Raw genomic sequence first — 26,889 nt, 5'->3', positions numbered from 1 at the left:
GCATTTCCCATTTTAGCATCAAAAACAGCTTTATTCATATAAGACCAAATATGCAAATAACAATGCAAAAAATGGCATTCCATTGAGAGGAACCTGACAGATTATAAGTAACCCATTCTTCCCAGTGTTTAGAATAAAAAAGGTTGTGATCCAGGTCAAAACAATGGCCATTGTATTGGAAAATCATTGACCAGAAAACTGAAGTACTATGGCAGTCCCTAAAAAGGTGAAGATGTTTTCAGTAGGATCATAGCACCCAACACAGACTGGATTAAGATCGGGGACTTTCCTAGCTATGATTTCAGCAACAGGAAGGATGGAGTACGTGGCACAAGTTCCATAAAAGCATTTTGTGTTTGTAAGGGGCATTAATTTTCAAAAGTTTTTTCCAAGAGATTTGAATAGTACAAACTAGGGGCCTTTCCACATAGGTAGAATGATAAGCACTTTTTATGGAGAATGAACCACTCTTATCAAGCGTCCATCTCAAAGAGTCCTCTCTATTGGTAATTGTTGGACGGGGGATTGCCATTATAAGGTCACAAATAAGGGTGGGTAACATATGTTTTATTTGGGAAAAATCCCATTTTTTATGTTTGATAATGTTAGCAACCCTCCAATTTACTTTCTGGAATTTTAATATTACCAGTAAGATAGAGGGGAGCTTTACCAACCCAATGGTGATACCACAAAGAGGTGTCTACCCCATTCCCAATACTGATGATCAAACCTTTCTTGATTATGTCTCGCCCTTTCAATATGTCTTTCCACAGAGAGGATGAAGAGACGGTAGAGTTGCAATCTATGAAATTTGAGTATTTTAAATATCTGGATTTGAGGATTCGAATCCAAAATTTATCATGTTGAGTTAAAATTTTCCATCGTAGTTTGTGTTAGGTTATGATACATATGACAATTCATAAATCATGCGGAAAAACCATAAAGCCAGGAAAGCATATTATATTCACATAATCATTTAGCATAGTATTGATGCATACATGTTGTAGCGTGCCTTCCCTAGCTGCGCCCGAACCGAACAAGAACAAGTCTTTAGGACTCCAAATATCGTCCCTCCGTAGATAGTCCACAGTACGTCCGGATCCGCCTCAAGTTAGACCAACTAGAATCGCCCTTAAGGTTACTAGGAATTTCGGCTAGTGTTTGCAAGTGTATGGTTAATTTTATTTCAAAAACTTACCCTTTGAATACTTCAATCGTACCTGCAAATAATGACCCTAGGCCCTTATTTATAGAGGTATGGAAAAGGAACTGGAATCCTATTAGGATACTAATTAGTTAAACTAGAATCCTAGTAGGACTCTAATTAATTAATATTTATCCTTTTAGGATTAGGAATTTAATCCTATACAATTTAGGTTTCGTATGTGAACACAAACTCTACACGAGCATGACCTACGAGCGTGCAGGCCATGCCTGCGCACAGCCCACACGGCTGCTCGGCCCACGCGAGCCGCAAGCCCACGCGAGCAGCAGCACAGCTCGCAGCCCATTGCTGCGCGCGCTGCGCGCGCTGCCACAGCCTGCTGGGCCTGGCGTGGCCTTGGCTGTTTGTGTGGCGCGCTTGGCTTGCTGGGCGATGGCCTGGCTTTGTGCTGGGCCTTCGTCCGACAGGCCTCGTCCGATGCTTATTCGTACGATACGCTTCCGATTAAATTCCCGGTTCCGGAATTCATTTCCGATACGAACAATATTTAATATTTCCGATTCCGGAATTAATTTCCGTTTCGAACAAATATTTAATATTTCCGTTTCCGGAACTATTTTCCGATTCCGATAATATTTCCGATTCTGACAATATTTCCGTTTCCGGAAATATTTCCGATTCTGGCAATATTTCCATTTCCGATAATATTTTCCGATACGTACCATGTTTCCGTTTCCGGCAACATCTACGACTTGGATAATATTTATATTTCCGATACGATCCATATTTCCGTTTCCGGCAATATCATCGTTTCCGGAGTATTCATTTCTTGCTTGTGACGATCTCAGCTCCCACTGAAACCAAGATCTGTCGATTCCGAATATCCATAGATGGAGTATTTAATGCCATTAAATACTTGATCCGTTTACGTACTATTTGTGTGACCCTAAGGGTTCAGTCAAGAGTAAGCTGTGGATTAATATCATTAATTCCACTTGAACTGAAGCGGCCTCTAGCTAGGCATTCAGCTCACTTGATCTCACTGAATTTATTAACTTGTTAATTAATACTGAACCGCATTTATTAGACTTAACATAGAATGCATACTTGGACCAAGGGCATTATTTCCTTCAGTTTGGCCATGAAAGCCATGTTCCATCTTTTAAAATTGCGGATGCCAAGACCTCCTTTATTAATAGGGTCACAAATTATGTCCCAATTGGTACGAGGGATATATCTAGATCTATCCACCCTATTCCACAATTTTTTTTTTTACATTTGGACTCTAGTTCATTGGTGACAGTGGCTGGGAGGATAGAAGTTTGCATGGCATATAGGGGATAAGCATTGAGAACTGCCTTAATCATAGTACATTTTCCATCCATATTAAGTAGTTTTGCTTGCCATCCTCTTATTTTGTTAGTAGTTTTATCCAAAAGGTTATAGAAGTCTTGTTTCTTTAATTTTAAAGGGGAAATCCTGCTACCCAAATATTGCCCAAAGGAGGTGGAGACGGTCAAGTCACATGAGGCTTTGATGGAATTTCTAACATTTATATCAATTTTCTTTGGAAATATAATAGAGGATTTAGAGAAATTTACTTGAAGGCCGGGCATTTTCCTAAATTCCTCTAGGGTTTCTTTCATGGTATCGATATTGAGTTTAGTTGCTTTCCCAAAAAGAAAAACATCGCCCGCATAGAAAATGTGGGAAATCGAAACATCTTTTGAGATTTTAAGAGGTTTTCAAAGTTTTGTATTAACTTTATTTTCAATCATTTGGGATAGGCGTTCTAGGCATAACACAAAGATAAAAGGAGACAACGGATCACCTTGTCTAATGCCTCTACATGGAAGGAAATGATCTGTAATCTGGCCATTCCAAAACTCTGAAATAGAAGAGGTTGTGACACAATTCATTATTAGATTAACCAAAGTCATTGGAATGTTGTAGATAACCAGAGTTTCATGGATAAAGCTCCATTCTAGGCTATCAAAGGCTTTCGATAAATCTATTTTAAGAGCCATTAAATTAGAATTTTTAGAAGCCTTATTAAAAATATGGGACATTTCTTTAATGATTATAACATTCTCGTCAATAGTTCTATTCATCACAAAACTAGATTGAAGGGGGCTGGTATATTTGGCATGATAGGTTTCAACCTAGACGAGATAATCTTAGTGATTAGTTTGTATATAGAGTTACACAAACCAATTGGTCTAAAGTCTTTCATTGATTCCGGAACCTCCACTTTAGGAATCAAACAAAGGTAAGAGTTATTAATAGTGGAAGGGATAGAGGACGACTCGAAAACAATTTTTGATGAAGTTAGTGATACTCTCACCTAAGAAATTCTAGAATTTCTGGAAGAACAAGGGTTGGATACCATCAGAGCCAGGGCTCTTAATAGGGTTCATTTGGAAGATAGTGTTCTTGACCTCCTCAATAGAAGGACTACTAGATAAGCTAAGGGTTTCATCCTGAGTGATTTCTTTACTATGATTTTGATTAATAGCTAGTCTGCTAAAGGAGTGTGTTGATGAAAAAATACATATAAAATAGTTCCTGGCCATAGACTTCAGAGTATCTTGATCATGGATCCAAATATCACTTTCATTTTTCAGACAAAGAATTTTACTTCTTGATTTTTTTTTATTTTAGCCAAAGTGTAGAAGTATTTGGTGTTCCAATCTGCGTATTTCCTCCAATTTATACCTGCCTTTTGAGCCCAAATAATCCTCTCCATTTGGTAAATATGGTGCAACTCCAAAAGAAATTCCTTTTCCAGATTAAAAATAAATCTAGAACTATATTTTGCAAGACTAATTTGAATTCCATCAATCCTTTTCAACAGTCTTTTTTTAATTAAAGCTAGGTTCCCAAAGATATTTGTATTCCAAGATTTAACATTATTAATAGAAACGTTTCTCCCTACTAAGAAATCCATGTTATTTGCACTCCAATTACTAGTGAAAAAAATCTTTAAACATATCATGAGAAAGCCAAGCTTCTTTGCAGCGAAAGGGGAAGGGGCTAGGAAGTTTATCATTGAATAAAGAAATTAAAAGAGGACAATGATCAGAATAAGTTCTAGGAAGATGCAGAACCTGAGTGTTTGGATAAGTATTCAGCTTTGATGGATTTGCAAGTGCTCGATCAAGCCTTTCCTTAATCAGATCAATACCATCTATCGCATTTGTCCATGTATAAGGGCTCCCTTGAAAACCAACATCAACCAGTGCAATAGTGTCAGCCACCATCTTTAAATCACTCCACTGGTGATTATTGAATCTCCTTCCGCCCATCTTCTCCGACTGTTTTGTGACTTCATTCAGATCACCTAGGACCAACCATGGTGTTTCAGGTGGTGGTAAAGAAGACTTGATCTCCGACCAGAGTTCATGTCTTTTTGTGCTTGTGCTAGGAGCATAAATCCCTGTATTCCGGACCTTCTACTGATTTGGGTTTAACTTAAACAGGGCATGGAAGTAGTTAGGATTTTTTTCATGATGCAGAATAAGACTAACAACCTCTGGGTTATAGAAAGCCTAGATACCACCCCGCCTACCTTCAGGATGCACAACCAACACCTTACCAAAACCTAAGAACTTACCAACAATACCTTCTCTAGTTTTAAGAATGATAAATATTGATTGCTTATGACTATTGATAATATCCCATGCGTATGGAACAAAATCATCCTTTGAAGCTCCTCAAATATTCCAGACTACCATCTCCATATCAATATCTGGTAGGGGTAAAAGTCCTTCAATCGAGATAGGATTTTCATTCTGCTCTGTGAAGTGTGAGAACACTTCTCAATCCTTCCAATTCTTGGATTGTTCCATCAGCTGGATTTCCTTCATTTGGAGAGGTGTTGTTATTCCGAAAATTTCCTTCATCACATTGTTGATCATCCCCAGTAAAATATCTCTATCTGGATTCCCACCACACCCTTTTGAACTGAGTATCTGGTCGTATGGTTTTTCTGGTAGTTCTAAGTTTAGTTCTACCATTCCTAACAGCAAGGGGTGATTAAACAGTTTTCTTAGGGGTGGTACGAGACACTCCTTTGGTGCTAGTTGGATTGTTGGTGTTAGCAACCTCTGTTGCTGGTGGAGCCTGACATTCTGCATTGCCTGCAGTTGTAAAAGAGAGTGGTGCATAAGAGCAATCTTCTCTGGAGTTGGTGGAGTCATGATCGATGCCCATATGTGAGGTGTTTACGGGATCATGGGATGAGCTTGGTTCTTCGGGGTTGGAGGAGTTGGAGGGAATGGAGTGAAAGGCTGTCGGAAGGTTACTGATGATGATGGCTTCCCTATCGGGTGTCGAGTTGGTAATGGGGGGAAGTGAAGTGGTGATAAAGGTGGTGGTGTGGCCGCATTCAGTGGTTGTGGTGGTGATTGGTTTGGTGATTGAGGTGGAGGTTGGGAAGAAGGTGGTGATGGTAGGTTGATTGGTTGAGAGCGTAGGTTTGGAGGTAGCAAGTCCCCCCTTTGGATGATTCGAGATGATCTTCTTTGTGGATATTTTTTCCTGGTTTGGTAAACTTTTCGATTCTCCATTGTTTTATTTTCTTGGAAGAGTTTTTTCTTTGTTTTGTTTTTCTGAAAGGTGGTTTAAAAAGGCAGAAGGCTTTACACTGGTATTTGAGGCGTGGTGAAGGGTGGAAGATGAAGGAACTATCATTGATTGGCTTCCGGCGTCGACCATTGTTGCATCCGTCAGCTGTCCGATTTTTGTTGGTTTAATGTGGTTGGAAGAGGGATGGTTTATACTGGGAGACACGCATAAAATCTCAGTAGGGTGGCTAACATTGGTGCTTTCAAGATTTAACTCTTCATATTCTTCAGTCATCTTACTCTCCAAATCTTCCTTCTCGAATAAGCTCCATTTATTTTCATTGGGAATTGGTTTATTTGTACTTGTATTTTTTCGTTTTGTTTGGTCAGGTATGTTGTTATTCCACTTCTGGGTGGTGTTTTGTCTTTGGGGATTGGGCTTGTTTTTTGTACTTTTTTTGTTGGTAACCATAGTCCATGACCCATATTCAGATTGAATATGTTCAACTGGGTTTGGGTTTCGACCCAAATAAGAGGTAGTGGTATTTTTTTTTTGGTTTAGTTGGTTTTTGGTTCTCGTGGTTTGATTAGTCGTAGAGGTTTTGGTAGGTATAGTTGTGGCGGCTTATATAGTCAAAGGTGGTTGAGTGGAAGATGATGTGGCAGCTTGCGATTGGTCTGCATGGATCTTGGTTTGTGTCTCTAAATTTTTAGTGGAGCACTTATCCTTTGAGTGCCCAATTTTCCCGCAATTGAAGCAAAGTGAATGAATATTTTCATATTCAACTCGTTGCCATTGATTAACAACCAAACTGATGTTATTAAAGCTTTTGTTAAATCAATATCCAGACAAACTCGTGCGTACCTTTCCCGTGTTAGGTTGTCTGTTGCATGGTTCACCCTGATAGGTGTACCCACAATTTTTGCTATTTCAAATAGCGCTTGTTTGTCGTAGTATTCAACCGGTAATTCTGGGAATCGGATCCAAACTGTCATGCTATCCAAAGGGTTTGTTGATGGCCTAAAGTTAGGTTTCCATTTCGTGATCATTAAGTAATGATCTAGGACAAACCAAGGAGGGCTTTTTCATAATGATCAGGAACAGAAAATCTGAATAGAAAAACATTGTTACCTAAATCGATCACCTCAAGATTTCCTTTTGGTATCCACATAAGACGCACTCGTTGAGTAAGGAAAGATGGTCGGACTGAGATCCCCAAACACTTCCCCATTAGGGTTAACCTCCATGGTTCTCGTAGTTTGTCAAGAATAGGTTTAAGAAAAATGACCGCCTTGGTTGTATTTGATGGCTCACATGGTTTTTCTTCCCATTCCAAGGTAGTGTCTTTTATTTTCTTAGCTTCAACCATTGAGTAGATCCATCTACCACATCCTCGAAGGACATAATTTTGGTTATGGTTTCATTTGTTGCGTTGATGTTTTTTGGATCTTGGTTGATATATGCTGAAACTTGGTCACTTCCATCCGAAGATTGATGACCCAGGTCATCCTTCATAACAACGTCCTCCATGGATAATTCTGTAAGGTTATGAATAATACAAACAATATAATTCATGTGGAAAAACCATAAATCCAAGAATCCAAATTAATTGCCACATATTCAATTAGCATAATTTAGGTTACATACAATGTGATGCGTGCCTTCCCTAGATGCTCCCGAACCGAACAAGAACAAGTCTTTAGAGCTCCAAGTGTCGCCCCTCCGTAGAAAGTCCACAGCGCGGATCAGCCTTAGGTTCAACCAACTAGGATATTACAAAAGATACGTTTTATGCACTCGGGTTAGGATATAAACTATGCTCTCCCTTGAACACAATATATGTAAAGAATATGTTTTGATGTATATAAATTATGAGGCCTAGCCTCATATTTATAGGGCAGGGAATAAGGAATTTGAGTCTTAATAGGAAAAGAATTACCAACCCTACTAGGATTGAAATTCTTAACCAATTAGGATTGTAGCAATAATTAAACTCTTGATTAATCCAATTCTGGTAGGACTAGGAAAACTAATACTTAATGCCAAAGTTACTTAGCAACTAAGTAATCGGACTTTTCTTGGAGCCCAATGAAGGAAATAATTCCCTTGGTCCAAGTATGCATTTATTGGTAAGTCTAATAAATGCGGTTCAGTGTTAATTATACAAGTTAATAATTCAGTGAGATCAAGTGAACTGTATGCCTAGCTAAAGGCCACTTCAGTTCAAGTGGATTAATGATATTAATCCACAGCTTACTCTTGACTGAACCCGTAGGGTCACACAAATAGTACGTAAACGGATCAAGTATTTAATGGCATTAAATACTCCATCTTTGGATATTCGGAATCGACGGATCTTGGTTCCAGTGGGAGCTGAGATCGTCAAAGGCAAATAATGAATACTCCGGAAACGATGATATTGTCGGAAACGGAAATATGGATCGTATCGGAAATATAAATATTATCCAAGTCGTAGATGTTGCCGGAAACGAAAACATTGTACGTATCGGAAAATATTATTGGAAATGGAAATATTGTCGGAATCGGAAATATTGCCGGAAACGGAAATATTGTCAGAATCGGAAATATTATCGGAATCGGAAAATAATTCCGGAAACGGAAATATTAAATATTTGTTCGAAACGGAAATTAATTCCGGAATCGGAAATGTTAAATATTGTTCGTATCGGAAATGAATTCCGGAATCTGAAAATTAAATTGGAAGCGCGACGTACGAATAAACATCGGACGAGCTTGCTAGACGCAAGGCCTAGCACGAAGCTAGGCCCAACGCCTAGCAAAGCCCGCGCGACCAAAGCAAGCAAAGCCCAAGCGCAAGCAAGGCCAGCAGGCGCGCCCCTCGTGGCCTGCGAGCACTTGCTGGGCCTGGGCTCAGCGCGCGCGCTTGGTGCCACTCGTGGGCTGCTGTGCGTACGTGTGTGTTTGTGCTTGTGTACGAAACCTTGATCGATTAGGATTCGTATAGATTGATTTCCTAAGTCTATTAGATAAATTAAGTGATTGAATTTAAGATTAATTTAGATTCGCTAAATCGTTTCCTAGTAGGATTCTAATATCCGATACCCATACCCTATAAATAGGTGATGATGGTTCACAATTTATAACGAGTAATTCAAGTATTCATTCAAGTTTTAGGCTTAAAACTCGGACTTATATTTGTCATAAAAATCCGAAATTTTCATAGTACCTTAGTGCCTTCTAGTTAATTAAATCTAAGGCGGATCCGAGCGTGCTGTGGACTATCTACGGAGGGACGACACTTGGAGTCCTAAAGACTTGTTCTTGTTCGGTTCGGGCGCAGCTAGGGAGGGCACGCTACAAAGAGTATGCATCCTAAATTATGCTAATTGTTATGTGGCAATTAATTTGGAATCCTGGCTTTTATGGTTTTTCCGCATGATTTATATTCAATTATATGTATCATAACCTTACAGTGGTATTACGAGCCTCTAATTAATTCCATAATAATTGCTTAACATGGTTAAATTTTATAAATTTGCAAGGAATTAAAAGGGGTGATTAATTTCGTAATTGTAATTAATTGCAAATTTACGTTTATTTAATTATATATTCGTAGTTTTTCGGCAGTTTCTTCGTTGCTCAATGAAATCGAGTGATTTTTGTGTCAATTCTGCATGTAAAAGGCATTCTAAAATTTTGACAAAAATACTAATTTTCGGCCGAACCCAGAATTTCCAACTTCCAAGCCTAACTATGACTTTTCGGAGGTTTTAGTTTTTCGAACGCAAAATTTGTAATTTTTAAGATGTTAAAATAAATATTTGCGCTTGTTGTTGTTAAATCTTGAATTTTTGATTGACCTACTTTATATGTTTAACAAATTTAAGTGCCTAAGCTTGTTAATTATACAAACCAATTTGTAATTGTAATTAATTTATTGAAATTCGAATAATTTAGAATTTGATTTGATTTTCATAATTAATTGACGATTTAATTAGGTATTCATGATTAAAAACCACCATAAAAATTGTTAATTTTTGATAAATTTTAAATATTTATGACCTAGACTTGAATCCACAATAATCGGAAATTAATTAATTAATAATTTTCGATTTTTTGCCCTAAATTTATGAAATTAATATGATTCATTAATTTGTCTATAAATTTGAATTAAATTTTTTTAATTTTATATAATTCGCTCATGAATGTTGCACGCACAAAGCAAAGGAAGCTACGTGTTACCCTTAAGGGGTGTTGTATAGTGCGGGCATGCGACGACGAGCAAGGGAGCTCGTCGCCCATGCGGTACGAATGCAGCGAGCAACAAGCGTGTGGCGCGCGCACAAGGCATTGCTGCCTGGGCGTGTGTGCTGCGCGATGGGCGATGGGCGATGGGGGCAAGGCACAGCCGAGCGAGAAGACGCATGTGGGCAGCGATGGATGCTGCGCCACAGCGCGCGCTGCCTCGCCCAGCGAGCAGACCAGGCGCGTCGAGTATGGCGGGCTGCGCGCAGCGTGGCCTGGGCTGGCTGCGATGCGTGTGGCCTTCTCGTGCTTTGTTGTGTGATCAATAGTTGGGGCGCTGCTGCCGCATGACTCGATGGGGATTGGGCGCAAGCCCAAGTGCCTCGTCTTGTTACGATTGATGCGTTTTGAATTTAATTTTAAATTTTCAGTTCGGAAACGATTTTAATTTTGTTTAAATTTCTAAATTTAAATTATTTTCTCGGAATTTGATTTTGAATAATCTAATTATTATAAATTATAATTTATACTAATTATTTTACTAAAATTAAAACCTTGAATAAATTTAAATTTATTTATTTAATTCAACTGAAAATAAATTAAAGGATTCAATTATTAATTTATATGAGCTTTAAATTTTAATTAAATTTGTATGTTTCCGGTTAGACTAGGAAATACAATTTTATGTTTAAAATTAGTAAAGCATGTAAATTTATTGTTTTAAGTGGGAGCCTTTAGTCATAAACTCTTGATTAGGTCTACATTCCTTTAAGGTTAAAACAACTTGATTAGAATTAATAAGGATTGAATAATTGGTAGATTATTGGAACCCTTGATTAATTGCTGCAAATATTTGTGTGATGCATAATATGTTCTACTAACCAGCTATGTGGGCCATTCATGATAATGAATGAGTGAATAGTATATATTGTATATGTACTATTTTGCAGGTTATTGAAAAGTGACTAGTATGGCCCAAATAGCATAGAAAATATGGTATGCGTACCATTAATTTGAATGTAAAATTGGTCTAATGCACCAAAGTTTTTTATTTATTTAAATATGGTCTGCGTACCATCAAAAAGTTGTAATTAGTTTAATTATAGCTTATCCTATTTGAAGAAAATGGCGCCTCCCATGGTGAAATTCAAGACGGAGTTTCCAATCCATTTTCAAGACGGACTTTGAAGTTGAAGCTTCAAGATGAAGTCGGGCCATACTAGATCACATTTATATCTTATGCATGCTTTAAGTTATTTATTGCTTTAAATACGTCTTAATTATGCATGAGATTGTGGCTTGATTATGTTGCATGATTAAGGATTTTAGTTCACTTAAAATCTAACCAACATAGTAAGAGCCTTAAGTTCCAAACTTTAAAATTGAGTTAAAAAGTGCCATGCCAAAATAACACTTACATGGATAAACCTTTACATCAATCTTAGTAATAGTTTTCCGCCATAGCGAGGTGTTACTTATTGATCCTAAAGGGGTAAGGTACACAAATAATTGTGAGTACATGTTAGTTTTGGTGAAACTCAACGATATAAGTAAGGAGTCCTTTTATGTCGTGGCAAATGAGATAGGTTTACCTAATAAGTTCTTAGACGTACCTATCAACCAAGAGTAGTTTCTAGACTACTAGCAAAGGCTTTGCTTACCTAAAATATTTTAGAATTGAGTCTAAATACATAATGTGCTTAATTCTTCAATGATTTAAAGATCTTGGAATCATTTTATTCACACCTGCCGGAACACATAACTTGAATAAAATGCTTAATAAATGATAAATTATGCATGTTTGCTAGAATGTGAATTTATTAAGAGAAACTGTGAATGGTTATTTATTTGTTTATTCTTTTTCAATTGTAGTTTTACTATGGCAAACAACAATCAAAACATCATCATGGGTTCTGAGCTTATGGTCAAGCTGAACCTAACAAATTTTCTTGAATGGGAAGCTAAGCTAGTTGAAGTAGTCAAACTCAATGGACTTGAGTATGTACTGTTACATCCCATGCCAAGCTACTATGCCAGAGACATGACCCCTGAAAGATTTTCCGCCTGGGATGCGGATCCCAAAAAGGTTATGAGTCTCATGATGAACAATATCCCTGATGAATGGGCTAGAAGGTTTGTAGCTTACGAACCTTTTACGCTCATCAAGAATCCGAGGGATATCTGTCGTGGAAACACGGAGGACAGGGACCTAAATGTCCATGAGTTTATTGAATCAATGTTTGGTCTAAAGGTTAGTTCTCATAACAGGTGTTTTAGGATGGAGGTCCAAGAAACATATGTTCAGTTCCTTCGCACTAAACAAAGGGTAGGTGTCCCACTAAGGTTCCATGTGGAGCTTATGCTTTCATATTTTGATCGCCTAAGTTTTCTAGGAACACCAATAAGCGAAAGGATGGCAGTCTCTATCTTGCTCAATTCACTGAACAGTGGGTTTGGTCGCTTTAAGCAACTATACCCAAGTGAACCAAGAGAAGAAACAGTTGCAGAGTTTGTTCACCTTGTCAGAAAGGCTGAGATAGTACTCGACTGTGAAGCCAAAGATTTACTCAAGGCTAAAGGGAGACCTTTCAAGAAAGGTGCAAAGTCCCAGGGCAATGCTGAGTCAAGAAAGAAGACAAAGCTGGACAAGTCCACATCAAGCTGTCTTTATTGTGATGGAATTGGCCATTACAAACAATAGTAGAAAAAGTGCTATTAGTAACTGGCAAAAATAGAATTTTAGTAACTAACATTGTCCGTTGCTATAGCCAGCGTTACTAATAGTGCAAATTATTAGTAACTAACAAATGCCGATTACTAATACTGTACTATTCGTAACTGGCATTTACTTTTGCCAGTTACTATATGTCAAATTTTACAAAAGTAACCGAACTATTTGTAACCGGTGTTAGACTTAGCCAGTTACTATTAAATTCTTATTCGTAACTCGCTTCGATTATTGCCTGTTATTACAAGCATATGCCAGTTACTACTAGAATTTATACTAGTAACTATATCTTTTCATGCCAGTTACTAGTATATACATATACATAAAAAAACAATACAGCAGCAAGCTACGCTAGCAGCAGTAGCGGTTGTAGCTGTGATGTACCAGCAACCATAATAGTCACACACAAGAATACAGGTGGTATTTATAAAATAATAGAACAAAAACATTAGAGTAAACAAGGAGGTACATATGAGGTATCTAACATATTTCGTTATCAAAAATTTTGAATTGCAACCTCTAAACAGAACTTTAACAATAAAAATAGAACAAAAACAATCTAAGCATGACTACATTGCTCGATCAACTATGATTTGTGGTTTCTCACACAAGCTGCGAACAAAAATAGAATTAAAACCTCTTTATCGTATTCTTGGTACAACTTCTTTGTTCTCTTTACAAATGTATATTCGGAGGAAAAACAATAAATTTCATCAATTTATTAGTGGCACAATATCTTGAAGTGATTAATCAAAAGAATTCACCAAACAGTGAGTAAACTGAAAAACATACCACACTTAATGAACGCATAAGTTCTAGGACTCTTTGTATAGGCCGGGTCACACATTGATAGATAACAAACATGACCCTCAATGATATAACTGCTAACTAATGTCAAGGTCATACCGAATTAGCATTTTTGAATGCTCAGAGGCACGTGACAACTGCTCATCAAATATGAAAAGGTATAAGACAACCAACTCTATTACAAAACATGAAGTAATTGATAGTTATACTATCCGGCAGACAAACATTACAGCAAAAGAACATACAGGGCAAGAGCACATAACTTACAGAGCCAAGAGCGCATAACATTGATGATGAAGAGAATAGTTGTAACACAAAAGAACTTAGAAACGACACTGCTTTTGCTGAAAATTAAATTAACCAAAAATGAGATATACTCAAAGATTAGTTAACAAGATACTCACATAAACTTATTACCAAAAGAACCAACTAAAAAATTTCAGTTACCAGTCACAATAAAAGCAGAATCCAATCAGTATGGTATCCTAAATGAACCACTACTAAACATACAACTAACCTCAAGTTGTCCCAAAGTCAACTAAAAGCTGACCATGAGTTTCTTCCTCACTGTTTCAAAATCCATGGATCTCAATAATCCATGGTAGTCCAAAATCTAGAATATCAAAATTACTTTTTTAGAACATGAACAACCACAACAACTAGTCAATTACCAATACGAGAATGCTTTATATATAATTAAAATAAGATAAGACTCCAGATTAGCATTCACTTGCTCCGGATCGACCGAGTACGGAAAAAAACGCTTCGCGTATCCTTCCTACAAAAAAGAGCAGCAAAACAAACAATCACAGAAAAGTCCCTAATCAATAAATATAAAAAATAAATAGAAGGAAATGTGAATATAAGTATATAAACAAATAAAATCAAAACCCACTTTTGGAGTTTATCAAGAATGAGAAGCAACAACTTCTATATCCTGTAGGAAACTTTAAAGTCTTGTCGGGATTATTGTCAATTCAAGGAGGAAGATTATTCTTTATTTTTTTCTCTTTTAAATTTATTTTGAGCTATGTAATTCAGAATTTAAGCTAGACCAACAATCACTCATTCCGTTATTTTTCTCAATGAAATTATTTTTATGCACAAAAAGAAATAGGAACACCCCCACATGTACTCTCATAAAGCTAGTCACCCAAACCAATTGATTATTTTTTACCTAATCATAATGACATCTCATGTTGCACCATAATTCAGATGAAAAGCTACTATTCTATTCAAAGAAATAGAAGAGAGGAGGCTCAGTCTAACAGGATAAAAAGAAGGACAGTCTAATAAGGAATTATAAATAAATGTGTAAAGAAGCACATGTACAGCTAAAACATAACATAAACAACAATTAATAATACAACCCATGAAGAATGCTCATTGCTGCAGAGGATAATAGTTGAAATCCTCAGTTTAATTTATCAAGACAAACAACAAATATATTCTTGCATTAATTTATCAACCTTGGACAAAAGTATTTCACACTTTGATCAATTTAAATCCACCAAGGCACCAAGAATATCACCACAACATCATAAACTTTATTCCTTGAATTCCTATATTTCCATTTAAGTTTAAATGAGTTGTTGTATTCATTAATAGGAAGTATGAGGATTGAATACACCCAACTTTCTCAAAACAAAACTTTTTCAATTTTTATTTACCAAAATAATAGAATTTAATTACAAATCTGATGGTGGAATGCTTCCTGATTCCAAAAGAGGTCGCCTTTCAAAGACGAGACTCCTATTGAAATAGAGGAAATAAATTAACTATAATTAATAAAAATATAAAATCAGAGCAAGAAAGACTATACATGCACCAAATCTCTATTGCTTTGAAGGAAGGAAATTATTTTGTTGTCATTAATGATGTTAATGATGCGGGATGAATCTGGTGTAATAAAACCAGATAGCATTCCCTACTTAATATCTTATATTTCTTGCTCACAGTGTTGTTCATTCTGCCACTGGATGCATGTGAAGAGAATACCGACGACCACGATCCCCAACGTACTAGAGGGAAAATAGAAAAAGAAAAGAAGAGCAGTTCAGCTCAAGATCACAAGATAATGTCGATGTTCATAACAATAAGGACAATATCCTCATAGGCAGATTCAACATTTTCTTTAAGGAATTTTGAAAAAAAAGCAAAGACAAATAATTGGAACAATCATTATAAGGGAGGAGGAGTAATAATAGCAGTCTAGAAGCTTATTATCTCGAAGATATGCATAAAACAAGAACAAGACCGCTAAATGGAGATATCATACAATAGGGAAGAGAGAAACATAATGACAAACACACCTTGTAAGCTTTTGTCAAGATCACGTATCAATACATAAAATCCTCTACAAGATAAATCCAAAGCTATATAGTCTGAAAAGAGACCCTTAAATTAATCAATTTAGTGTTTGAGCTAGTATTCCTATAGCAAATCTGAATACTAGTCTAGTATTTAACTTTCCCCATTTATAAATAATATTGCTTTATGGCCTGAGAACCCCTTTCTGAAATTTAATTATATGTGTGAGTTATTAATTTTCAGAAACCCCCCAACCCCGACCCGAATTATTATTATCTTAAAAAGGCATTATTGTCAAGTAAAAGCTAGATTATGTTAGCTATAATTAAAGAGCTTGAGTGATTGATTATGTTCTTGAAGAGCTTACTTATTAACATGGTCACTTTCGAACTAGTTTATGTGCAAAATAAGGGTTCAATCAATGCTTAGATAATAGTGCAAGACCACCAGAATTACAACTAAACCTGTCAGATAAAATTACTAATAAACCTTCAAAAGAATTTTTTAATGAATTATGACCATGCTTGATCAATTGCCTCTCTCAACCTTCTATGATTGTCTAGTAAAATGAGTTGGTCATGATCTAAGCTCAGGGTGAAAAATGATCAAAAAATATGATGTTAAGCAAAGTATTATTGTTAGACAAACGGATCGGAAACTGAATATATGTTGTGAAGATAAGAGTTTTGCATCCAATTAGACGGTAGCAATCCCTCACCTCTTAAAAACGTAAAGAGGCATGACCCTAACGTCTGTAATCGAGTAAACTGAAACCTGAGATAGAGGGAACCGAAGACGTTGAACAGCAGAACATAACTCTAGCCAAACATGTCTTAGAGGCAAAGGGAATAAATAGTTCTGCAAGAAAAAGAACCAAACAAGTCAGCAATATGGAATGGTTAGCACAGTTTAACAATTGATATAAGAGAATTACTCTGACAAGAATAATTGGGCAGAAATTTTACCTATTTTGATGAATAATATGCGTAACTATGTATACGTCCCTGAGAGAGGATGACATATCTCCATTATTGTGTCTTGTCTAAGCTGACTTCTTGGGAAGCACTAGTAAGAGTCATGTAAGTCACTCAAACAAGAAGACCATGGATTTTGCATAGTGTATACATTAGGGCTCTAACTGATTGTCGAAGATGTTTCTGCTGCAAAGTCTAGAATGGATCCAGGACTTGGCTTCTAGTGAAAAACATAAATGAAAAGACTATAGTAAAAGGCTTTAAATGAGAATATCCACGCCCAAGCCTTTGTCTACAGACTACAACTAACTGCAACCCGTAAGACAAATAGAGGAGTTTGGGTTTCATTTATAATGAAATTGTCTCCTTCAAAAGAATAAATTTCAGATTGTCCCTCTGGTCCAAATTTAACATATACCTAATTACTTTTGATCCAATACAATTTACATCCTAATTTTGTTTGAGGAGATCAGCATGTATGACAATGATAATCAAAAATCAAGCAAAACTCACAAAAAACATCTCATATTGACAACATATGCAAATCACCATTGATTGAGCTTAAGAAGTCCAATTAACTTTCACATAAAATTCTCATACCGATAACATATGCAAGGACCTTATCTCCCTCCAACTACTTTAATAACAGATTTTAGAGTTAAAACTAAAATTAAATTTCTTATCTTCTAGCATCATACTTCGTATGTTCAAACGAATAAAAGCAACAACAGTGTTAAGACTGTAAAAGTGTAAAATGTTGAAAATAGCCCTGCAACTTAAATCTCCATCGCCTTTAAAAGAAGATAATTTGACAAAAGATTTACAAGGAATTCATACAAATCAATAAAAGAAGACAATTTTATCATATTTCATAATAGTTCCAATCAAAATAGCTAAGCTTAAACAAATTAATTATACACTCAAACCACCCTTTTCCTATATTAATTTTTAAAAAATTAAAAACCATTTCTGTAATATCTAAAAAATCAGAACATCAAAAGAAACCCTAAAATTCGAAAACTGTAGAAAAAAAAAAGAAAATTACCTGATTCTGGTAGAGAGGAAGAAGAGATGGTGGAAAATAATGTCGGTGTGAGTTCTTGTGATATGAAGGAGCAGGTGGTGGTTGTTGTGGCGTTGGACGCGGTGGACGTAAATGGGAGGGAGAGTGAGAAGGTTTCATTGAAATCGCTGGAATACCACGAGTTTTCAGCGGCAGAGGGGAGGCAGTTGATTGTTTTTCTGAGGGAAATTTCGAAGGAGAGAGAGAGATGAACTGCATAACTGATATGATACTAGAGAATGAAGATGCAGAGTGGAAAGTGAGGAAAGGAGGAAAAGACGAACGGAAGCAACTGTGAAAAGAAAACTACGATTTTATTTTTGTTTTTAATTTTTTAATTTTTAATTCTACTAAGCTGTATTGGTAATGGGCATTAATAACCACCATTACGAATAATGTAGGCAGCAAAGTTTGACCAAACATATGTAACCGGATTTAATACTGTCGGTTAGTAATACTCGGTCATATTAGCTTTGACCAATTTATTCATAATGCACAATTGTCTTGCCAGTTACTAATACACTATTTATAACATGCATCGATTGAGCCAGTTACTAATAGCATTTTTTCTACTAGTGAAAAGAGAATTTCCAAAGCTTAAGGAAGATCAGAAGAACGGAACAGTCGTTCCATCTTCAGGTATTTTCGTTATAGACTGTATACTTGCTAATTCAACTTCTTGGGTATTAGATACAGGTTGTGGCTCACACTTATGTTCCAATTCGCAGGGACTAAGAAGAAGTAGAAGGTTAAGCAAGGGTGAAGTCGACCTACAAGTGGGAAATGGAGCACGGATTGCTGCATTAGCTGTAGGAACTTATTATTTGTCGTTGCCCTCTGGGCTAGTTTTGGAACTGGAAGATTGTTTCCATGTTCCAAGTCTTACTAAAAACATCATTTCTGTTTCTTGCTTAGATGCTAAGGGATTTTCCTTTTTAATAAAAGACAATAGTTGTTCGTTTGATTTTAAAGAGATATTTTATGGATCTGCTAGATTAGTCAATGGACGTTATTTATTAGATCACGACAAACAAATATATAACATAAATACCAAAAAGGCCAAAAAGAGTGATTCAGATCTCACCTATCTGTGGCATTGTCGATTAGGCCATATTAACTTGAAACGCATAGAAAGACTTCAAAAGGAAGGAATTCTAGAACCATTTGACTTAGAGGATTATGGTAAGTGCGAATCATGTTTACTTGGCAAAATGACAAAGCAACCTTTCTCTAAAGTTGGAGAAAGAGCAACTGAACTATTGGGTTTAATCCATACAGATGTATGTGGACCAATGAGTACAAATGCTAGAGGTGGTTTCAGCTACTTTATCACTTTCACTGATGACTTCAGTAGATATGGTTATGTCTACCTAATGAAGCATAAGTCTGAATCCTTTGACAAATTCAAGGAATTTCAGAGTGAAGTAGAGAATCAATTAGGTAAGAAGATTAAGGCACTGCAGTCTGATAGAGGCGGTGAATATCTGAGCTATGAAATTGATGACCATCTGAAAGAATGTGGAATTCTATCAGAATTGACTCCTCCTGGAACACCTCAATGGAACGGTGTGTCGGAACGGAGGAATAGAACCTTGCTAGACATGGTTAGACCAATGATGTGTCAGACTGAACTTCCAATAGAATTTTGGGGACATGCACTAAATACAGCTGTACTCACTATAAATAGAGCTCCGTCTAAAGCTGTTGAAAAGACTTCATATGAGTTATGGTTTGGAAAGCCTCCAAAAGTGTCTTTTCTTAAGATTTGGGGATGTGAAGTATATGTCAAACGATTAATTTCAGACAAACTTCATCCAAAATCTGATAAATGTATCCATGTGGGCTATCCAAAGGAAACAAAGGGGTATTACTTCTACAATACATCTGAGAACAAGGTGTTTGTTGCTCGAGATGGTATCTTTTTGGAAAAAGATCACATTTCCAAAATGACAAGTGAGAGAAAAGTAGACCTCGAAGAAATTCGAGTCGAACAACAAACTCTAGAGAATGCTCAAGATGACATTCAGGATGAAACTCAGAGATCTTTAGAAGTATCTGGTGAGAATCAAGGACCATCTAGAAATATAACCCCGCGTAGATCGCAGAGATATAGGTCTCAACCGGAAAGATACTTAGGTACTTTGATGAACGAGAGCTATGAAGTTCTATTACTTGAAAGTGATGAATCTACGACTTACAAACAAGCTATGACGAGCTCTAGCTCCAAGCAATGGCAAGAAGCCATGCAATCTGAATTAGACTCCATGTCTGAAAACCAAGTTTGGGATTTGGTCGATTTGCCAGATGGCTACCAAGCCATAGGAAGCAAATGGATTTTTAAACTGAAAAAGGACAAGGATGGGAAACTTGAAGTTTTCAAAGCTAGATTGGTTGCAAAAGGTTACAGGCAAGTCCACGGTGTGGATTACGATGAAACCTTTTCACCAGTTGCAATGCTAAAGTCTATTCGGATAATGTTAGCAATCGCTGCATATTACGATTACGAAATATGGCAGATGGATGTCAAAACTGCTTTCTTAAACGGCGTTTTAACAGAAACTATGTTTATGACACAGCCTGTGTTAGGTTATGATACATATGAAAATTCATAAATCATGCGGAAAAACCATAAACCCAGGAAAACATATTATTTACACATAATCATTTAGCATAGATTAGATGCATACTCTTTGTTGCGTGCCTTCCCTAGCTGCGCCCGAACCGAACAAGAACAAGTCTTTAGGACTCCAAGTGTCGTCCCTCCGTAGATAGTCCACAGCACGTCCGGATCCGCCTTAAGATTGACCAACTAGAATCGCCCTTAAGGTACTATTATTTTCGGCACTTTATAGGCAAATGTGTGACTGAATTTTTCTCTCAAAAACTCACTTTGAATACTTTTAAACTTGTGTTATAAATTGTGAGCCCTAGCCTCATATTTATAGCGGTATGGAAAGGGAATCGAAATCCTATTCAGATACAAATTAATTAAACCTAGAATCCTATAAGAACTCTAATTTAATTAATTTATCAAATAGAATTAGGAATTTAATCATTAACCGAACTCTGCATGTTTTAGGAAACGTGCACGAACACAAACACTTGCACACACACGCACGGCAGCCACGATGGGCCCCATGCGTGCGCGCGAGCAGCAGCCCACTCAGCGCCCGCGCGCGCTGCGCGCTGTGCGCTGCGCGTGCTGTGCGCGCTGTGCGCGCTGCGCGCTGCGCGCAGCCTGCTGGGCCTGGCCTTGCGCTGGGCCTGGCCTTGCGCTGGGCCTGGCGTGGCTGTTTGTGCGGCGCGCTTGGCTTGCTGGGCGATGGCCTGGCTTCGTGCTGGGCCTCGTCCGGCAGGCCTCGTCCGATGCTTATTCGTACGATGCGCTTCCGATTAAATTTTCCGATTCCGGAATTCATTTCCGATACGAACAATATTTAATATTTCCGATTCCGGAATTAATTTCCGTTTCGAACAAATATTTAATATTTCCGTTTCCGGAATTATTTTCCGATTCCGGTAATATTTCCGATTCTGACAATATTTCCGTTTCCGGCAATATTTCCGATTCTGGAAATATTTCCATTTCCGATAATATTTTCCGACACGTACCATGTTTCCGTTTCCGGCAACATCTACGACTTGGATAATATTTATATTTCCGATACGATCCATATTTCCGTTTCCGGCAATATCATCGTTTCCGGAGTATTCATTCCTTGCCTGTGACGATCTTAGCTCCCACTGAAACCAAGATCCGTCGGTTCCGAATATTCATAGATGGAGTATTTAATGCTATTAAATACTTGATCCGTTTACGTACTATTTGTGTGACCCTACGGGTTCAGTCAAGAGTAAGCTGTGGATTAATATCATTAATTCCACTTGAACTGAAGCGGCCTCTAGCTAGGCATTCAGCTCACTTGATCTCACTGAATTATTAACTTGTTAATTAATACTGAACCGCATTTATTAGACTTAACATAGAATGCATACTTGGACCAAGGGCATTATTTCCTTCAGTCTCCCACTTGTCCTTAGGGACAAGTGTGCATTTCCTAATTCCTTTGTCGCTCGATGCTTGCTCTTGAACATAAGGTAAGAGTTGTCATCCTTATTATGTCCAGAGGTGTTCCTCGGTTTCAGAGTTCAACTGATCAAATAAACAGATAATCATAGCCTATGATTCATCCGAGCACGGCCATGCATTTCACAGTTTCTAGCTCTCCGAGTGGCCTTGTACAACTTTTAAGCATCTCATCCCGATTTATGGGAGGACAATCCCAATCTTGCGATCTTGAGATTAGACTTCGTTTGATAGGTGATTACCTGAGCGTTGCCTTTATAGCCTCCTTTTACGGTGCGACGGTTGGTCTACGTCAAAGCAACCAGTTCTCAAACAAGTAATCTTCAAATCACTCAGGTATTGAGGATTTAGTGTCTAATAATTTAATGAAATTTACTTATGACAGACTTTCATCTCTTACAGTAAAGTTTCATAGGTCTCGTCCGATACTAGTCTTCCCAAAGTAAGTATCTATGCAAATGATTATGACATTGCCATGTCCACATAGTTCAAGAAACAGAACTACTAGTCATCTTGCATTCTAATCGTCTAACGTTTTCTATGCGTCCAATTTTATAGAAAACTCCGATTAGGGACCATTTTCAACCTTTGACATTCAAGTTCACTTGATAGACATTTCTTAGTCACAGGACTGGTCCTGACAGTCTATCTTGAATATATCGTCAAATTGAAGGGACTCATCATTTAATAAACCACAAATTAAATGGAAAAATGAATTCTTTTCATTTATTGTGAATGATTAACCAATAATGTTTTACAAAGATTTAAACTCTAAAACTTTAAAACATTAAACAGAGACATCAAAGCCATTCTCCAATATGCTTGATTCCCATAGCTGCAGTGTGCGAGTTGTGCTTCGCCTGCGGCAGAGGTTTAGTTAATGGATCTGATATGTTGTCATCAGTTCCAATTTTGCTTATCTCGACTTCTTTTCTTTCAACGAACTCTCGTAGAAGGTGAAATCTACGAAGTACATGCTTGACTCTCTGGTGGTGTCTAGGCTCTTTTGCCTGTGCAATAGCTCCGTTATTATCACAATACAGGGCTATTGGTCCTTTAATGGAGGGGACTACACCAAGTTCTCCTATGAACTTCCTTAGCCATATAGCTTCCTTTGCTGCTTCATGTGCAGCAATGTACTCCGCTTCAGTTGTAGAATCCGCAATGGTGCTTTGCTTAGCACTTTTCCAGCTTACTGCTCCTCCGTTGAGGCAGAAGACAAACCCAAACTGTGATCTGAAATCATCTTTGTCGGTTTGGAAACTTGCGTCCGTATAGCCTTTAACAATTAATTCATCATCTCCACCATAGACCAGGAAGTCATCTTTGTGCCTTTTCAGGTACTTCAGAATGTTCTTGGCAGCAGTCCAATGCGCCTCTCCTGGGTCTGACTGGTATCTGCTCGTAGCACTGAGTGCGTACGCAACATCCGGGCGTGTACATATCATAGCATACATTATTGAACCAATCAATGATGCATATGGAATCCCATTCATTCGTCTACGCTCATCAAGTGTTTTTGGGCACTGAGTCTTGCTTAGAGTCATTCCATGAGACATGGGTAGGTAGCCTCGCTTGGAGTCCGCCATCTTGAACCTATCAAGCACCTTATTGATATAAGTGCTTTGACTAAGTCCAATCATCTTTTTAGATCTATCTCTGTAAATCTTGATGCCCAATATGTACTGTGCTTCTCCTAGATCCTTCATCGAAAAACATTTCCCAAGCCAAATCTTGACAGAGTTCAACATAGGAATGTCATTTCCGACAAGCAATATGTCGTCGACATATAATACTAGGAAAGCAATTTTGCTCCCACTGACCTTCTTGTATACACAAGATTCGTCCGCGTTCTTGATGAAACCAAAGTCACTGACTGCTTCATCAAAACGTATATTCCAGCTCCTGGATGCCTGCTTCAATCCGTAGATTGACTTCTTTAGCTTGCATACCTTTTTAGCATTTCTTGGATCCTCAAAACCTTCAGGCTGTGTCATAAACACAGTTTCTGTTAAAACGCCGTTTAAGAAAGCAGTTTTGACATCCATCTGCCATATTTTGTAATCGTAATATGCAGCGATTGCTAACATTATTCGAATAGACTTTAGCATTGCAACTGGTGAAAAGGTTGCCTGTAACCTTTTGCAACCAATCTAGCTTTGAAAACTTCAAGTTTCCCATCCTTGTCCTTTTTCAGTTTGAAAACCCATTTGCTTCCAATGGCTTGGTAGCCATCTGGCAAATCGACCAAATCCCATACTTGGTTTTCAGACATGGAGTCTAATTCAGATTGCATGGCTTCTTGCCATTGCTTGGAGCTAGGGCTCGTCATAGCTTGCTTGTAAGTCGCAGGTTCATCACTTTCAAGTAATAGAACGTCATAGCTCTCGTTCGTCAAAATACCTAAGTACCTTTCCGGTTGAGATCTATATCTTTGCGATCTACGCGGGGTAACATTTCTAGATTGACCATGATTCTCACCAGATTCTTCTAAAGATCTCTGAGTTTCATCCTGAATGTCATCTTGAGCATTCTCTAGAGTTTGTTGTTCGACTCGAATTTCTTCGAGGTCTACTTTTCTCCCACTTGTCATTTTGGAAATGTGATCCTTCTCCAAAAAGACACCATCTCGAGCAACAAACACTTTGTTCTCAGATGTATTGTAGAAGTAATACCCCTTTGTTTCCTTTGGATAGCCCACAAGGATACATTTGTCAGATTTTGGATGAAGTTTGTCTGAAATTAATCGTTTGACGTATACTTCACATCCCCAAATCTTAAGAAAAGACACATTTGGAGGCTTTCCAAACCATAATTCGTATGGAGTCTTTTCGACAGCTTTAGACGGAGCTCTATTTATAGTGAGTGCAGCTGTATTTAGTGCATGTCCCCAAAATTCTAATGGAAGTTCGGCCTGACCCATCACTAACCTGACCATGTCTAGCAAGGTTCTGTTCCTCCGTTCTGACACACCGTTCCATTGTGGTGTTCCAGGAGGAGTCAATTCTGATAGAATTCCACATTCTTTCAGATGGTCATCAAATTCATAGCTCAGATATTCACCGCCTCTATCAGACCGCAGTGCCTTAATCTTCTTGCCTAATTGATTCTCTACTTCACTCTGAAATTCCTTGAATTTGTCAAAGGATTCAGACTTATGCTTCATTAGGTAGACATAACCATACCTACTGAAGTCATCAGTGAAAGTGATAAAGTAGCTGAAACCACCTCTAGCATTTGTACTCATTGGTCCACATACATCTGTATGGATTAAACCCAATAGTTCATTTGCTCTTTCTCCAACTTTAGAGAAAGGTTGCTTCGTCATTTTTCCAAGTAAACATGATTCGCATTTACCATAATCCTCTAAGTCAAATGGTTCTAGAATTCCTTCTCTTTGAAGTCTTTCTAAGCGTTTCAAGTTTATATGGCCTAATCGACAATGCCACAGATAGGTGAGATCTGAATCATCCTTTTTGGCCTTTTTGGTATTTATGTTATATACTTGTTTGTCGTGATCTAATAAATAAAGTCCATTGACTAATCTAGCAGATCCATAAAACATCTCTTTAAAATAAAACGAACAACTATTGTCTTTTATTATAAAGGAAAATCCCTTAGCATCTAAGCAAGAAACTGAAATGATGTTTTTAGTAAGACTTGGAACATGGAAACATTCTTCCAGTTCCAAAACTAGCCCGGAGGGCAACGACAAATAGTAAGTTCCTACAGCTAATGCAGCAATCCGTGCTCCATTTCCCACTCGTAGGTCGACTTCACCCTTGCTTAACTTTCTACTTCTTCTTAGTCCCTGTGGATTGGAACATAAGTGTGAGCCACAACCTGTATCTAATACCCAAGAAGTTGAATTAGCAAGTATACAGTCTATAACGAAAATACCTGAAGATGGAACGACTGTTCCGTTCTTCTGATCTTCCTTTAGCTTCAAGCAATCTCTCTTCCAATGCCCCTTCTTCTTGCAGTAGAAGCATTCGGATTCAGAAGTGGGTTGACTGACCTTTCTCTTTGCAGATTTGGCGCCAGTTTGCTTAGTTGGGCTGGCTTTGTTGCCACCTTTCTTAGCATTCCTCTTCTTTCCAGATTTCTTGAACTTGCCCCCACGCACCATAAGCACATCCTGCTTATCACTTTTGAGCGTCTTTTCAGTGGTCTTCAGCATACCATGAAGCTCAGTGAGCGTTTTGTCCAGACTATTCATACTGTAGTTCAGTTTGAACTGATCATACCCGCTATGAAGAGAATGGAGGATGGTGTCTATAGCCATTTCCTGAGAAAATTGCTGATCCAGCCGACTCATATTCTCAATGAGTCCAATCATTTTGAGAACATGTGGACTTACGGGCTCGCCTTTCTTAAGCTTGGTCTCAAGAATTTGCCTATGAGTCTCGAATCTTTCGACTCGAGCCAGATCTTGGAACATGTTCTTCAACTCACTGATGATTGTGAAAGCATCTGAGTTGATGAACGTTTTCTGCAGATCCGCACTCATGGTGGCGAGCATTAGACATTTCACATCCTTGTTGGCATCAATCCAACGATTGAGGGCTGCCTGAGTGACCCCGTCGCCTGCAGCTTCGGGCATCGCCTCATCTAGGACATACTCCTTTTCTTCCTGCATAAGAACTATTTGCAAGTTCCTTTGCCAGTCAAGGAAGTTTTTCCCGTTCAACTTCTCCTTTTCGAGAATTGATCGAATGTTGAATGAATTGTTGTTTGCCATATTAAAAACTACAATTGAAAAGAATAAACAAATAAATAACCATTCACAGTTTCTCTTAATAAACTTAAATTCTAGCATACATGCATAATTCAATGTTTATTAAGCATTTTATTCAAATTATGTGTTCCGGCAGGTGTGAATAAAATGATTCCAAGATCCTAAAATCATTGAAGAACTAAGCACAGTTTGTCGACTTAATCCTAGAACATCTTAGGTAAGCA

At 37.6% G+C, this 26,889-nt stretch overlaps 1 protein-coding gene and 1 long non-coding RNA gene across 3 annotated transcripts; both read right to left on the bottom strand.

Moving 5' to 3' along the window:
• Positions 1 to 5,388: 5,388 nt before the first annotated feature.
• Positions 5,389 to 5,733, bottom strand: LOC130469796 (extensin-like). The gene has a single exon (XM_056839279.1). It carries the CDS (start codon positions 5,731 to 5,733, stop codon positions 5,389 to 5,391), a length of 345 nt encoding a protein of 114 aa, XP_056695257.1.
• Positions 5,734 to 13,309: 7,576 nt separating this feature from the next.
• Positions 13,310 to 18,171, bottom strand: LOC130469129 (uncharacterized). 2 transcript variants are annotated; one of them, XR_008929504.1, is made up of 4 exons: positions 17,823 to 18,171; positions 16,769 to 16,997; positions 16,522 to 16,661; positions 13,310 to 14,271 (listed from the first exon to the last, which is right to left on the bottom strand). It is a non-coding gene; the product is annotated as an uncharacterized lncRNA (long non-coding RNA). The 2 variants fall into 2 exon arrangements; XR_008929503.1 differs by lacking the exon at positions 13,310 to 14,271 and adding an exon at positions 15,129 to 15,514 and having other exon boundaries at positions 17,823 to 18,166.
• Between the last annotated feature and the right edge of the window lie 8,718 nt (positions 18,172 to 26,889).

The sequence above is a fragment of the Spinacia oleracea genome, chromosome 3 (assembly GCF_020520425.1).
Source record: "Spinacia oleracea cultivar Varoflay chromosome 3, BTI_SOV_V1, whole genome shotgun sequence".
Lineage (NCBI taxonomy): Eukaryota > Viridiplantae > Streptophyta > Magnoliopsida > Caryophyllales > Amaranthaceae > Spinacia > Spinacia oleracea.
The sequence above is the reverse complement of the archived record's forward strand: the minus strand, read 5'-3'. Positions and strand labels throughout refer to the sequence as shown.